Source organism: Pipistrellus hanaki, assembly GCF_964339955.1.
Source record: "Pipistrellus hanaki genome assembly, chromosome: 9".
Lineage (NCBI taxonomy): Eukaryota > Metazoa > Chordata > Mammalia > Chiroptera > Vespertilionidae > Pipistrellus > Pipistrellus hanaki.
Genome location: NC_140511.1, coordinates 79535665 through 79550520, shown reverse-complemented (window position 1 = coordinate 79550520; position 14856 = coordinate 79535665). Strand labels below are relative to the sequence as shown.

The 14856-nt window shown below is 51.0% G+C and overlaps 2 protein-coding genes across 5 annotated transcripts; one reads left to right on the top strand and one right to left on the bottom strand.

Moving 5' to 3' along the window:
- Window positions 1–2092: 2092 nt before the first annotated feature.
- Window positions 2093–4191, bottom strand: BANF1 (barrier to autointegration nuclear assembly factor 1). 3 transcript variants are annotated; one of them, XM_084894814.1, is made up of 3 exons: window positions 4066–4191; window positions 3058–3196; window positions 2093–2596 (listed from the first exon to the last, which is right to left on the bottom strand). In XM_084894814.1, exons 2-3 carry the CDS (start codon window positions 3178–3180, stop codon window positions 2450–2452), a joined length of 270 nt encoding a protein of 89 aa, XP_084750940.1. In that variant the 5' UTR covers window positions 3181–3196; window positions 4066–4191; the 3' UTR covers window positions 2093–2449. The 3 variants fall into 3 exon arrangements, with proteins under 3 accessions (XP_084750940.1, XP_084750942.1, XP_084750941.1); XM_084894816.1 differs by lacking the exon at window positions 4066–4191 and adding an exon at window positions 4023–4047; XM_084894815.1 differs by lacking the exon at window positions 4066–4191 and adding an exon at window positions 3434–3865.
- Window positions 4192–4305: 114 nt separating this feature from the next.
- Window positions 4306–10166, top strand: EIF1AD (eukaryotic translation initiation factor 1A domain containing). 2 transcript variants are annotated; one of them, XM_084894812.1, is made up of 6 exons: window positions 4306–4729; window positions 5810–6088; window positions 6220–6328; window positions 6423–6531; window positions 6697–6744; window positions 7267–10166. In XM_084894812.1, the coding sequence occupies exons 2-6, from the start codon at window positions 6002–6004 to the stop codon at window positions 7409–7411; spliced, it is 498 nt and encodes a 165-aa protein (XP_084750938.1). In that variant the 5' UTR covers window positions 4306–4729; window positions 5810–6001; the 3' UTR covers window positions 7412–10166. The 2 variants fall into 2 exon arrangements, with proteins under 2 accessions (XP_084750938.1, XP_084750939.1); XM_084894813.1 differs by having other exon boundaries at window positions 4494–4729; window positions 5946–6088; window positions 7267–8618.
- The last annotated feature ends 4690 nt before the right edge of the window (window positions 10167–14856 follow it).

The window sequence follows — 14856 nt, the reverse complement described above, 5'->3', positions numbered from 1 at the left end:
CGTCTTCTCCCCAACTGTCTTCACGTTCCCACCAGCTCAGCATCAGTTCGCTGTTCCCTTCTCATCAGCACTCGGTAATGTCCGACCACAATTTTTGCTGATCCAGTTTAGCACCATTGCATCTCACTCGTATTTCTAATCCCAAGTGTAAACACCTTTCCACAGGCTTATTCATCATCTGGGTATCCCTCAGGGCTGCCCTTCAATATACTTTTATTGATTCCAGAGAGGGAGGGAGAGGCAAAGATAGAACATCAATGATGAGAATCATCGATGGGCTGCCTCCTGCATGCCCCCCACTGGGGATCAAGCCTGCAACGCAGGCCTGTGCCCGGACCAGGAATCGAACTGTGACCTCCTGGTTCACAGGTTGGTGCTGACCACTGAGCCACGCTGGCTGGGCCATTGCTGTTTCTTCGCTGCAGCTCTGTGCCCCGGATACAGCCCTTTGTGGTTTATGTGCTGCAAATACCTTTTCCACTCGGGTGAGTCTTCCCTTCACTGTTCACAGTATTTTAGATGAACTGTTTCTATTAATGGAGTTGAACTGATCAACTTGTTCTTAAATTTTCCCTGAGATCATGAAAATCTTTTATTATCCCTATTTTGGTATTTAATATCTGTCAGTCTCTCCTGACCACACTGTAAGTCCGCTTGTGACAGCAGAGGGGGTAACATCTGGACTCCATTTTGACCAAAAGAACTCATTTTAGAGGCCCATTACTCCTTGCTTTCGGTAAAATTCTGTAGTTCAAACGGACCTAACCACACCCTTCCAGGAAAGAATGTACAGTGATAAAGTAGTGGGCTTCTCCCCGTCAGTGCCCTGAGATATAATTCAGAACATGTCTGCACACTGCGCGGAAGATGCTCCTGGCTTTTTGAATACTGCACTTCTTCGACCAGCTGTCACACCACGAGCCTGATACAAAACAAGGCTAGGCCACGGATAACTCAGTATCAAGTGCTGTAACATCCGCTTTTAACATCATATTTGTCAAACGGTAACTAGGACATCTGCATAAGCATTATTTCATAGGCCCCGTGAGCGGTCCACTGCGCACGGAAATGCCTGTGCCGGCCTTGGAGTCCGCCGCTGCCGGAGGACAATGTGGACAGCTGCCTCGCCCTCACTCCCGCGCCTCACCCACGCCAGGCCCCTACATCGCCACCCGCAAGCAGCCCGCTGGGAGCTCTCCTCTCCTCCGCACAAGCTTCTCTTCCCAATGACCTCCCCCTGCCTGACCTCGCAATGAGTGCAGTGCTCACTTCTGCACTGAGACTCAAGAACCTGACAGCAACCCAGAGGGAAATTGTGAGCGAGCAGTTCCTCCTGTTCACTGCGAGCCCAGCAGGGCTGGGCACTGCACAGCTAGCACTCCACCTGATCGTTACAACAATCTCATTTCCACGCGGGGAAACTGAGGCTCAGAGAGGCCGAGGAACATAGGGCTCTGGCACATGGGGTTCCAAACTGTTCGGAGGGCCAGTCTGGGTACTTCCTACCAGTAAGTCCAGGAACATGTCAGTCTCTCTGAGCCTGGTTCCCCATCCGTAAGAGAAAATAGTGGAAGAAAAAAGTGGTTGCCAAAACCCTAGCCGCGGGCCTGGCTCAGTGGTCAGGAACAGGATGGAAATGCACCAGAGGGCAGTTCCCTCGCCCGCCCAGCTGCGATGCCCCTGGTCTTCCTGCCTCCCTCAGGGAGCAGGGCAGCCGGCAAGGGCCCTGCCCGCTGCTCCCCAGGCCAGGAGGCAGGTGAACTTTTGCCCGTATCGGTTCCCCCTCTTCCTGATACCTCTGACGCCCACAGACCTTTCCACCCGGTGCTGCCTAGCCCAGCTGTTGACTCAACTGACATTTGGAACACACAGCCCATCTGGATCCAGGAAGGGAACAACCCACACTCCCCCACGTCACCAGGGATTGAGACACTCAGCGCACCTGTCCGAGGCCTGCGTGCCTGGGTGGCTGTCCTGGGAGTGAGGAGGAAGGGCCGGTTTCGATGTGCACTGATAAGCACGGCAGGCCTGATCAGTCCCTGGGAAGGTGGCGATCCCAGCCCACTGCTTTTCACACCACAAAGCCCAGTACTGGAAGGCCACTGACTTTATTGATTTAAAAAACTTTATACGGACAGTGACGGTTTTGCCAAAAGAGAAGCCAAACGTCATTAAACAGACCAGGGGTGAGGGTAGGGGCCAGAAATCCACTCAGAAAAGCTGGTTGTTGACCTGAAACTGGCGGGAAGGAGAAGGGAGATGCATGCAAGAGTGAGAATTCCAAAAAAGTTGAAATGGTGAGGGCAGAGAACTCCCCCGGAGACCCGGAGGCCATTGGTGGTGAGCAGACGGCAATCGTTTCCTTGGTAGAGGACAGGGAGCACCCCCACTCAGCTGCAGACTCTGGAGACTCGAGGCGGGGGCCAGGGCGGGGGCTCCCCAGAGAGCATCACAAGAAGGCGTCGCACCACTCGCGCAGGCACCCGAAGCAGTCCCGGGACTGCTTGGCGTTGGCGCCACACGTGTCCTTCAGCCACTCCCGGAACAGGTCTTCGTCCTTCTTCAGCACCAGGAACTGGCCCAGGACCACGTAGGCCTGCAGACGGCACGGTAAAGGGCGGGTGGCTCAGTGACCTGTGAGACTACAACGGCGCCACGGCCGTGCATTCAAACCCCACGAGCCTAGGACAGCGGTCGGCAAACTCATTAGTCAACAGAGCCAAATATCAACAGGACAACAAATGAACTTTCTTTTGAGAGCCAAATTTGTTAAACTTAAACTATATACGTAGGTGCATTGTTATTAACTTAATTAGGGTACTCCTAAGCTGACCTTCGCTAAACACCCGGGGGGGCCAAAGAGCCGCATGTGGCTCGGGAGCCGCAGTTTGCCGACACTGGCCCAGGAGGAAGGGCAGGCTCTGGCTATCTCCTCAGACTGTACACCACTGCCCACCCCAACAGGCAAACCCCTCCCCTCACTCCCAAACCACCAGGCAGCGCTGCAGCCCGCCACCGGCTCTCCCACCCTCCCCAGCTGCACGCAGCCTCCCACACCTTGTCAAAGCCCCTCTCCTCCAGCTTCTTGCCCAGGACTTCACCGATCCCCGCCAGGCTGCCCACTGGCTTTTCCCCCATGGGCTCGGCCACGAAGTCTCGGTGCTTTTGGGAGGTTGTCATCTTGATCAGGGTTGATCTGGGAACCCCAAGAAAAGGTAGGTTAGGGCTGAAAACCCGGAAACGCCCAAAGGCCCAATGGCCCAGGTCTCATATTCAGAGAACGTGAACCCAGCCATCATGGTGGCTTACTGATTCCCTTCATTTCACGGAGAAAACTGAGAGGTCCATGCCGAAACCGGTGTTGCTCAGTGGATAGAGCATCAGCCTGCGGACTGAAAGGTCCCAGGTTCGATTCCCGGTCAAGGGCATGTACCTTGGTTGCGGGCATATCCCTAGTAAGGGGTGTGCAGGAGGCAGCTGATGGGTGTTTCTCTCTCAAAGGTGTTTCTAACTATTTCTGTAAAAAGTCAGTAAAATTTTTTTTTTTTAAAGAAGAAGAAAAAAAAAAGGTCCAAAAAGTTTCCCCCACTATTCGAGAGAGAGAAATCTCTTCACTCCCGGGGGAAGGCGCTGTGTACTGCCCGGAGGAAAGACGATCCGCCCGCTCAGGTGGCGCACGCGGGGCCGGGGCTCGCGGAGGGCGTCACTCCCTCTGTGACCTTGGCTGGGAAAGGAAGGCGCTGCTGCCCGGAGCGGCCACCGGGCGGGAGGAGCAACAAAGGGCCCCCCCGCCACCGCCGCCCCGGGGCTCACGGGTGGCAGCGGCGCCGGCGGAGCGCGCCCCGGCTCCCGCCCGCCGGTCCACGCCGGCCCCGGCCCCGCCCCCAGCGCGCCGCCCCGCCCCTCCACGCGCCGCCGCGCCCACGCGCCGCCCGCTCCCGCCGCCCGGCCTCTCCAAGGGCGCGGGCTCCGACCGGCCGCGCCGCCGGCGCCCCCGTCCTCCCTCCTCCCTCTCCGTGCACCTCCGGCTCCCAGACCGGGCCCTGCTCCGCGGCGGGCGCTCACCGGCAGTCCCAGCTCCCGTAACGGCTCCTCCCGCCGCCGGCAGCTCCCGCCGATACCTCAACCCACTAGAACTTTCCCCCACTTCCGCTTCCGGGTCGCCTCAAGAGCCGCCTTAAAAAAACTAAATTTGGCGCTTCTAGCTGCGTAGAGCCATAGAGTTGAGGCGCTCTGGACCTCCACGGCAACCTTAGCGGACGCTCCTTTTCGGTCGGCTCGCGGGAAGCCGGGCTGCCTCGTCTGATTTCTCTTCTCCGGCAGCATTTCCGGTCTCGGAGCGGAGGCCTGGGGAAGAAAACTTCTTTTCCCGGCTGCACGGCACCAGGAACTCAAGGACCTAGCGTCGGCCCACTTGGCGGCCGGAAGAGATAGAGGGTCGGACGGGGAGGGAGGAGGTGGCTGGAGGCTTCCGGCAGAGCGCCGGAAGTACTGTTCTCGGAAGGGTCCGACTCCCGCCGAACCGTGTCGGGCTTTTAGGAGCCGGGCAGGAACCCGACACGCTGGAGACCTGGGTCCAAGCGAACTCCACCGCCTTGCGCACCGGCGAGTTCATTTTCTGTGCTTTCGCTGGCTCGGCTGCGAAGTGAGTCGTGGACCAGCCGCTCCCAGCGTCCAGCCTGGAGGACGGGATCGCTCCGGCGGCGCCCTGGGAGGAGAGGGCCAGAAGGTAGCTGTGGGTCTCGCTCTCTCTCGGCGTCTTTCCTCCGGGGTAGGGGCGGGAGGCAGAAAACTACAGCCAGAAGTAGCACTTGGGAGTTTTCCTTTGTCAACCTGGTGGTGCCAGTCCTTGTCATCTCCGATCGCAAGTCAGAAATAGAGCAGATGCCCTGGCCCGATACTGCTGACCTCGCCCTTTAATGAAGCCAGTTCCTGGCTTGGGCCTTGGCGGTGCTCTCCTCACTGGCCTCTGCCTGGATTGTGTTGAGATATTGAGCCTCTGTGTTGTGTGGCTGTGCTGCACTGGGATGGACCAGCATCTTGAGGAAGATACAGTTTCGTTTATCTCTTCCCGAGCGATGGCCAGAATGATTTATTTAGTTTTTATGATTATGCCAGTACTTATGATAACATGAGTTGTTTTTATGTGCCATACACTGTTCTGAGTCCTTTGCTTACATCCTCTCATCCTAATAAATGCCCTGGGTTAGCTATTTTTTCCCCCCCGAAGCCTAGAGAATTGAACAGTAAGGATTGTCAACCTAAAAACTTCCAAACCTGTGGAGAATTTTTATGAGTTTATTTGAGCCAAACTGACAACATGTGCCAGGGAGCAAGATCTTAAACCCTCCGGAGATGAATAGTTTTGCAGTTTTCATTTATAAATTTGAACTGAAGGATGGAACTAAGGGAGATTACAAAAGGGTGGGAGAAAGCTAGGTGGGGGTTGGGTTCCAGGATAGTTAGTATGATTATATGCTCTCCTGAGGGTCGTGACGTAAAAACCTTTCGTTAAAGAAGTTCTAGGCCTGGGCCCTGGCCGGGTAGTCCAGTTGGTCAGAGTGTCGTTCGGACACACCAAGATAGTGGGTTTGATCTCCGGTCAGGGCACATACAAGAGGGAACCGATAAACACACAACTAAGTAGAACAACAAACCTACATTTATTTCCCTCTTCCTTCACTCTCTCTAAAATAAATAAATAAGTAAAAAACTTATTGGGGCATGACTAGCCACCATGACTTGCCCAGTTAGGACTTCATTATCAGATCACCTTCACTGTCCATACGACCCCTTTGTTTGTTCACAGGAAATAGTCAGAAGTAAGATCCCAATTCAAGCAGTTAGACTTCAGAGCCCGCGTTCTTGACGAGTACACGGTCCCTCCTCAGTCAGAGGCCCCTCCCCATCTCCAAAGCAGTCCCGGGTCCTGATCTCGCCATCAGGAGGCTCGGGAGAGGTGGACAGCCTCTGCGCCTCACCGCCCTGGGACAGGACCAGCATGTCGCAGGCCACCAAGAGGAAGCACGTGGTGAAGGAGGTGCTGGGGGAGCATATGGTGCCCTCTGACCAGCAGCAGATCGTGAGGGTGAGTAGCACTGGGCATAGCTGCTCTGCCCCGACCCCTCCGCTCCTGTTGGCGCCCTGGGCTGGGGGAGAAGACAGCCAGCTCAGTGGGCCTTTGAGCTGGCTGATGAGGTTCTTGGTCTCCTGGACCAGGTACTCAGGACCCCAGGGAACAATCTGCACGAAGTGGAGACCGCCCAGGGGCAGCGCTTCCTGGTAAGCATGCCCTCCAAATACCGCAAGAACATCTGGATCAAGAGAGGTGAGAGGGCCAGCTCTCTGGGAGTGAGAACCACTTCCTGTGGCCTTGGCTTCCGCCGCTGCAAGCTGGACTGACGGTGCCCCTCTGCCTCCAGGGGACTTTCTCATCGTGGACCCCATTGAGGAGGGGGAAAAGGTGAAGGCCGAGATCTCCTTTGTGCTCTGCAAAGACCATGTGCGCTCTCTGAAGAAGGATGGGCTCTGGTAGGCGGTCCCCTTGGCCGTTGGCTGTAAGATTTGGGGGGTTGGGCGGGATTGACTCCTTAGCTGTGAAATTAGGGGAGGATAGATCATAGCATCCAGGCAGGGACAGCTCTTATGGTGAGAGATTTCTCTGTTCTTCTGACCCTGGCTTTTCTCCTGATACAGGCCTGAGGCCTTTGAGGTGGCTGAGAAACACAGCAGCAGCAGGAACAGGTGAGGTTCCAGCCTTAGGGTTGAGAAGACGGAAAAAAGGGGTTCAAGCTTTAGTGTCCTGGGGAAATAGAGCCTGTCTTTCTCCCTCGTGAGAGCTCCTAAATACGTGGGTGTACATCTGTGGTTAAATTCTGTGGGTTAACATCCTGGCTTTGCCACTTAAAAATTGGGGACTTTAAGCAATTACGTCATCTCTAAAGCCTAAATTTCCTCACCTATAAAATAGCCTTGGGAGGATTAAAGGAGCTGATGCTTATAAAATTGCTCAGGGTAGTACTTTGTATGCAGTGTGGGTCCATTGCGTGTTAGTAAGGAGAATAATTACAATTAAGACCAGTGGCTCTGGTAAACGTGTGAGAGGGGTTGTCTTTAACCTGCTTTCGTTGGCCCAGCTTTCCTGCCGTTTGCTCTGCTCCCTGACTCGCTGAGCCCAGAGGGCCCTCCTTTCTGTGGGGCTCCTTGTTTGCAGATGTTGCTTTCCCAGAAGGCATTGGGCTAACTCTATCCTTTTCCCCCGTGAAGACCAACTCAGCCAGAACTCCCAGCGGAGCCCCAGTCGTCGGGAGAAGAGTCCAGCTCGGAAGATGACTCTGACCTCTTTGTTAACACCAATCGCAGACAGTATCACGAGAGCGAGGAGGAGAGCGAGGAGGAGGAGACGGCCTGAGGCTCCTGGACCCGCTTCTCCTCTTGCTCAGAGACAAGTCCTGGCTCCTCTCCGACCTCGGACAATTCCGGGTGCTCTGCAGATCCCCCCATGGGGACAGGCGGGCTCCTCTCTGAACCGACCTGCTGACTCAGGAGAATTAAACCCCTGGCGGGTGGTGACTTGTGCCAGTGTCCGAGTGGCTCTCTGGAGGGAGAGGGAGCTGTGAATCAGTTAAAAATTGCTCCTTGGTAGAGGTCTCATGGGCAGGAACTAGGGAAAGGCTGGACATTTTGAATGATTTGAAATTGAGGAGGAAACTAAGGTTCGTTCTCTCTCTCTTTCCCTCTCCCTCCCTCCCCCCCTCTCTCATTGGGCACTTAGTAAGCGCCAGGCCCTGTGCATTCCTCCTTGCATGTACTTTGTAAGAGGGAACAGTCCCACTTTACTGCCTGCTCTCAACCAGTACTGATTCAGGCTGTCAGGATCACAGCCATAGGACCTAGTCCCCGTTGCCTCTAAGAAACACTCAGGACGAATTTCATAGTACCTCGTAAGCTGACTTCCCTGCAATTCTAGTCACCGTGACTGCAGGAGTGCCCACCTCCACGCTGCTGTGTGCATCCCTGGTTGCTGGACCCTCCTAGCAACTTAGACCATCACTCCTCAGCCCTCCTGTAAAACATATCCCACTTACCTCTCTGTTTTTTTTTAACCTCTGGCTATATGTTACTCCTCCTCATTGCTGGCATTGACCTTGTAGTCTCTGCAGACCAGAAAGTTAATCTCCTGGCTTAGAGCTTTGCTTAGTCATTTTCTACATCCCGTGGTGGGCCTGTTCAGCACTGTGGCTCTTTAGTTCCTTGATAATCCCCATCACTAATTCGGGTCTTCTATTCCCGGCCTGCTGCCTACATCTCTACCCCCTGTGCCCCTGATCAGTAGGAATTGTAACTACTTTAGAAGTCAAATACCTGTATAATCACCGCCTTCTGGCTTTCTTGTTTACTTGCTCAACTACCCCCTCTGCAAAAATTCTTTATCCTCCAGCCCCACCACATTCTCACCATTTCTCCTTTCACTTTCCTCCTTCTGCAACTTGGAGTCCATGGCCCACACCCTCCACCTCTTGTCTTCCTCCACTGTATTCAGCTACTAAAACCTAACCCCAGCCAACCCAATCATTCACCTCTGTGCCTGTAACTATTTGAGAAAACCACCAACTGGGCTCACTTGTTTTACTTAAAGTTTATCATTCTAAACCTCAGATGAACCCTCAGCACTGCCTAGCAGATCAACTCTGGGGTGTGTTTTGAAACTTCTTATCTTGTCTACCTTTTTCCCCTCCCCTGCTAGCTTCCACAGCTTATTCACTAGGAAATAGTAGGCCACCCTGACTGGTGTGGCTCAGCTGGTTGGATACACCAAAAGGTGTCGGATTGAGTTTTTTTTAAAATGCATTCCATTGATTTTTTTACAGAGAGGAAGGGAGAGGCTTAGAGAGTTAGAAACATCAATGAGATGAGAGAGAAACATCAAGCAGCTGTCCCCTGCACACCTCCTACTGGGAATGTGCCAGCAACCAAAGTACATGCCCTTGACCAGAATCAAACCTGGGTCCTTTCAGTCCACAGGCCGATGCTCTATCCATTGAGCCAAACTGGTTAGGGCTGAATTCTTGATCAGGAAATGTATTCAGGTGGCAGGTTGATCCCTAGTCAGGATATGTGGAGGGCAACAGATCCATGTTTCTCACATGGATGTTTCTCTTCTCCCCTCTTTCTAAAAATCAATAAAACTATCTGTATCTATACATATAAAAGGCTAAGCGACCATCTCACCAATAGGTATGACATGCACTGACCACCAGGGGCAGACGCTCAACGCAGGAGTTGCTGACCTGCAGTAACTTGGCAGCAGGGGTTCTTGGGTGATGCACCGGAGAAATCTACACTAATAAAAGAGTAAGATGTAAATTGACTATACCTTTGCGCCAATCAGGAGTGATTATGCAAATTAACCCAACAAAGATGGGTTAATTAGCACATGCAGGTGCGAGCTGCTGGGGCGCAGGTGTTCCACACTGCCCCAGGTGCCCCTGGCCTCGGGCAGCGTGGGAAGGCGGAAAGGCAGCTCTGGCCAGAGCCAAGATGGTGCCGGCAGCCAGGGGAAGGCAGGCCCATTCTTGTATGAATCTTCCTGCATCTGGCCTCTAGTAAGTTAGTAGTAATATTAACATATTCTAATTAATGTCCTTTCAATCCGCACAAATCTGTGCACCAGGCCACCAGTATACACACACATCTTTTTCCTTTTTTAAGAAAGTAAGAAATATTGTAGTAGGCCATTGGTGAGAATTCACACTTCCCCATTACCAAACCTGCAATGTCTTCATGGATCTTCCTATCTTTTTACTTCCCATTGGAATTCAATGGGACTTCAACCTTTCCACATGTATCTGCTCTTCTCACTTTCTATTATGTTGCTTAGTATGGCTTTAAACATATACACATGTATTTGTGTGTATGTGTACACACAAATACATATGTGTATATGTGTATATATATAGAGAGAGAGCCCTAGTTGGTTTGACTCAGCGGGTAGAGCATCAGTCTGTGGACTTAAGGGTCCCAGGTTAGATTCCAGTCAAGGACACATGCCTGAGTTGTGGGCTCGATCCCCAGTGTGGGGCATGCAGGGGGCAGCAATCAATGATTCTCATCATTGATGTTTCTATCTCCCTCTCCCTTCTCTGAAATGAATAAAAATATGTTTTTAAAAAAAGAATGAGAAAATGTATATATATAAACAGAAAGTAAACATCAGATGAGGTAGAGGCAAATTCGTTTGAAGTTTGTGTTTTATGGGAGATAGCTAACTTTTTTCCCTAAAGATGTGGCCACTTGTCCCTGTGTCATTTATGGAATGGCTCATTCTTCCCTCGTTGCTTTAGAATACCTTTTAAAATAAATTATATTCCTGCATATATGTGGATCCATTTGAATTTCTAATCTGTCCTGTTTACCACACTTTATAGCATGATTGATACAGCTCCCTCACTCTGCCCTGCTGTTCCTGGAACATTTCACATTTTCATGTCTTTTCTGACATAAGAACTTTAGAATGGATTGTCAGTTTTCATTTAAAAGTCCTGTTGAGATTTTCATTGACATGGATTTAAATCTCATGGTTGGATTTGGAGGAAAGTACTATCTTAAGACTTTTGAATCTTCTTATCCAAAAATGAGGTTGTTTGTCCTTTTGTAAAGTGCTATTTTCATGTGGGTCTCTAATGTGTCCAGTTCAGCTTAGTCTCAGGAATCTGAGAGTTATTTGTTGTTATGAATGGATCTTTTACAATTACATTGTAACCGTCACTGGCGTGTATGAATGGATCTTTTACAATTACATTGTAACCGTCACTGGCGTGTAAGAAAGCTGTCCATCTTTGTGGGCTCACCTCATTGATCTAAATGAATTCTGATTCTCTCCACTTTCTGACTAAAGAGTAAAATGGACTGGAGTAGGTTTATCTGATCCTTGATGCTCATTTCTTGAGTTATAGAGGCCAGGACCTCCAGTATAGTGTTGAGTGGCACCCTTATTTGTTTGTCTCTTAGCAGGAGTCGTTCTCATGTTTTCTTCCTTTAGGTTTCTCATAGATAACCTTCATTAGGCTGGAGGTATCTCCTGTTCTAGCTTACTGAGGGGTTTTTCTTAACATATCGTGATGAATTTCCACATCTACTGAGATAATCAAAAGGTTTTGCTTTACTGTATTAATTTTCATTAATAGGTTTCCTAATATGGAACCATTCTCACAACCCTGCTTGATTTTATCGTATTTAGTTAGGATTTTTATACCTTTCAGGCAAATTTCACTTTTTTAATTTTTATTTTTAGAGACAGAGGAAGGGAGAGGTAGAGAACACTGATATGAGAGGGAAACAGCAGAACATCGATCCACTGCCTCCTGCACGCCCCCTACTGGGGATTGAGCCCACAGCCTGGGCATGTGCCCTGACCTGGAATAGAACCAGGGACCCTTCAGTGCACAGGGCGATGCCCAACCGAGCCACACCAACCGGGGCTCACTTTGTCATAATGATCTGAGCTCCCTATCCCATTTGATAACAATCATGCAATCGTGTAGAACTGGTTTAGGAACATTTAATCTTTTTCAGGTTTGAATTTATAGAAAAGGAATTACTTGTTTCTTCACAATTTGATAAAATTTATTTATAAAACATCTGCACTTGGTGCCCTTATTTTAGGGGTGGATCTTTGCCTTGTAATTTTTTTGTGTATTTTCCTTTGACTAGCTTCGCAAAATGCTTACTTTATTGGCCTTTTCCTGTTTCTTTGGGTTTATTTTCTGACTCTTAGTTTCTGAGTTGTATGTTTTGCTGATTTAATTTCAGTCTTTTTTAAATATACTTAGAGCTGTAAGTTTTCCTTTGTTGCCCACTGTGTGGCATTTTGGGCATTGTCTGTAAGCTTGGCCGTGTTTTCCTCGGTAGGAACCAGTCATTGTCATTAACGTCATGGAAGGTCAGGGCACCAGCAGTGGCTCCCGTTGTTACAAGAGACGCCGAGTCCCTGTGGAAGCTGTAAGGCACGTGGCCTGCCCTGCCTGGGACGCGGGAACAAAGCATTAGCAAGGCTGGCGCTGTCTCCAGAGAGCAGTGGTGGCAGGCTTTTCCAGTCACTGCTGCTAGCCGATGGCGCCCAGGTACCCGCTCCCCCTGTCACCCTGCTGGTTCCCGGGGAGGCGCCAAGTTCCAGAAACCTGTTACTGGCCATCCAGGGTGAGCATGGAGTGGTGCTGGTCCGTTCTCCTATTCCTCGGGGAAGCTCCCTCTCCTGGAGTGGTCCCGCTGCATGACTTGGGCAGGTGCGAGGAGGAGCAGTCATTCCTGCTCCATGATCAGTCAGCATTCTAGAAGCTACCAGCAGGGGTCACAGTAAGCACGCTCAGGCTGAACCTCAGCAGCTGTCCCTGGGTCCCTGCGCCGCAGCAGTCTGTCCGACCCGAGGCCCCGGTCCAAATGGTGCTGGTCCTCCGCTGGCAGCCAAGTTCCACAGCCACACCGGGATCCACGTACCAGGCCTCAGCCCTCCCCCAGGCACACAGGCAGCGTGCTCAGGGCTCTTGGAGATCCGTGGGAGCTGCCCCAGTCTTTCCGGTTTCAAGTCCCAGACCAGGTGTCCATGGCTGTGCGGACCTCACCACCACCAGACGCTGCTCCAGAACACAGCACGGGGCTCAGCAGCTGTGGGGCGCTGGGAGTGGGCGGAGGGGCTGAGACCTCTGAACTTGAACTGAAGGGGTCCTCTCCCCAGGGACCTCCTCGCCCCTCTATTTCTATAGTTCTCCTAGAAACGGCTGACGCTTTCGGACTCACCTATTTTTGTTTCATCTGTGAACTTTTTTTCTTTTTTTTAAATGGTTCGTACCTTTTATTTATTTTTTAAATATATCTTATTGATTTTTTACAGAGAGGGAGAGGGAGAGAGTTAGAAACGTCGATGAGAGAGAAACATCGACCAGCCGCCTCTTGCACACCCCCCACCGGGGATGTGCCTGCAACCAATGTACATGCCCTTGACCGGAATCGAACCTGGGACTCTTCAGTCTGCAGACTGATGCTCTATCCCCTGAGCCAAACCGGTTTCGGCTCATCTGTGAACTTTCAAGTGCCTTCCTCTTTCATGCAGGTCCCATAATTTAGCATTTTGGCGATCAGGGTGTCTTATCAATCCTATGTATTACCTGTGGCCACGGTAGCTTTGTGAGAGGAGGCCTCAGTAGTGAGGTCCTCCCCGTTTTTGGTCCCCTTTCTGTCCACAGCTGACACACTTTTGGGGGACCCCTCCAGTCTCTTCCCTGCTCCCCAAGACAGTGCATATATTGGTACCGAGGGAAACTGGCTTCTCTACGTGTCCTCTAGAGCAGCTGCCCAGAGGACAGAAAGGTCAGGGGTCCGAGGAAGGGAAGGTCATGTGGTTTGTTAAGATTAGAAGAGCCAAAACCGGTTTGGCTCAATGGACAGAGCGTCGGTCTGCGGACTGAAAGGTCCCAGGTTCGATTCCAGTCAAGGGCATCATGTACCTTGGTTGCGGGCACATCCCAAGTAGGGGGTGTGCAAGAGGCAGCTGATAGATGTTCCTAACTCTCTATCCCTCTCTGTAAAAAAAAAAAAAAAAAAAAATCAATAAAATATATTAAAAAAAAAAAAAAAAAGACTAGAAGGTACAGGGCCTGCTAAGGGATTTTGGGACCAGAATCGCCTGATGGCAGGAGCTGGTGCCTCAAGAGTCAGGGAAGGGGTGTTGCCGGACTGGCTGGGACCCAGCCTGCTAGAGCGGAGGCCCTAGGTGAGGCCAGCTCCATCTTCTTAGGGTGTTCGAGCCTGAGAAATGGCCGAGGGGAGCCACTGTGAGTCACTACGGCCCTGTGAGCGAGGCCAGCCGCCCCGTCCTGTGCCAAGGCGAAGACACTCAGGCAGTGGCAGGTGAGAGTTTGTCTGTTTGACGGAAGAGACTATGGAAGGTGAACTTCAGAAAGGAAGAGGACCCCCGAGGAGAGAGCTGAAGAGCAAGAAGGAACAAGGAGCAAGTTCATGAATGATGATGCTAATTGGGGGTGGTTCTTAAAAAGTCTAGATCTGAATATCCACCACTTATCCCTCTACTGTTGATGGACATTTGGGTTGCCAGTTTGGGACAGTTATAAATAGTCCTGTTCTGAACATTCTTATTTGTGTCTTTGGCTGAACATATGTACATATTTCTGTTGCTAAGCCAACATGTTTTAGCTCTCTTGAAACAAAGTTTTATAATGGAAATTTTAAAACTCTCATAATGGGGTAATGAACCCATTGTGGCCATTACCATCTTCAATAACTATCAACATCTTGCTAGTTCCCTCTCCCCATATTTCTTTTAAATGAAGGTTCCTTTTTTTATATTTTTATTTTTTATAGAGAGGGAGGGGGAATAGTTAGAAACATCGATGAGAAACATTGATCAGCTGCCTCCTGCACACCCCCTATTGGGGATGTGCCCACAACCAAGGTACATGCCCTTGACCGGAATCGAACCTGGGACCCTTCAGTCCGCAGCCGATGCTCTACCACTGAGCAAAACCGGTTAGGCCCCATATTTCTTGATATTTTTTAACATTAGAGTAACTTAAAGTAACTCCCTGATCTCAGCACACCCTTCTATTTGTATATATATGGTAACACACACATATATGTGTTTATTGAAGTAATGAAAGGATGTTCTCAACTACGCTATATAACAGCCCCAGAAGTCTGAGGTCACACCTCCCATTTTGTAGATAGCACCAAGACTCCAGGTAAGTTGTTGCCCGGGGTAACAGAGTAAGTGGGAATCACCCAGCTGGTTGGCCCTGGGCCCCAGCTGAGTTCGCTGACCCTCACACCAACCTACTTGGAGGC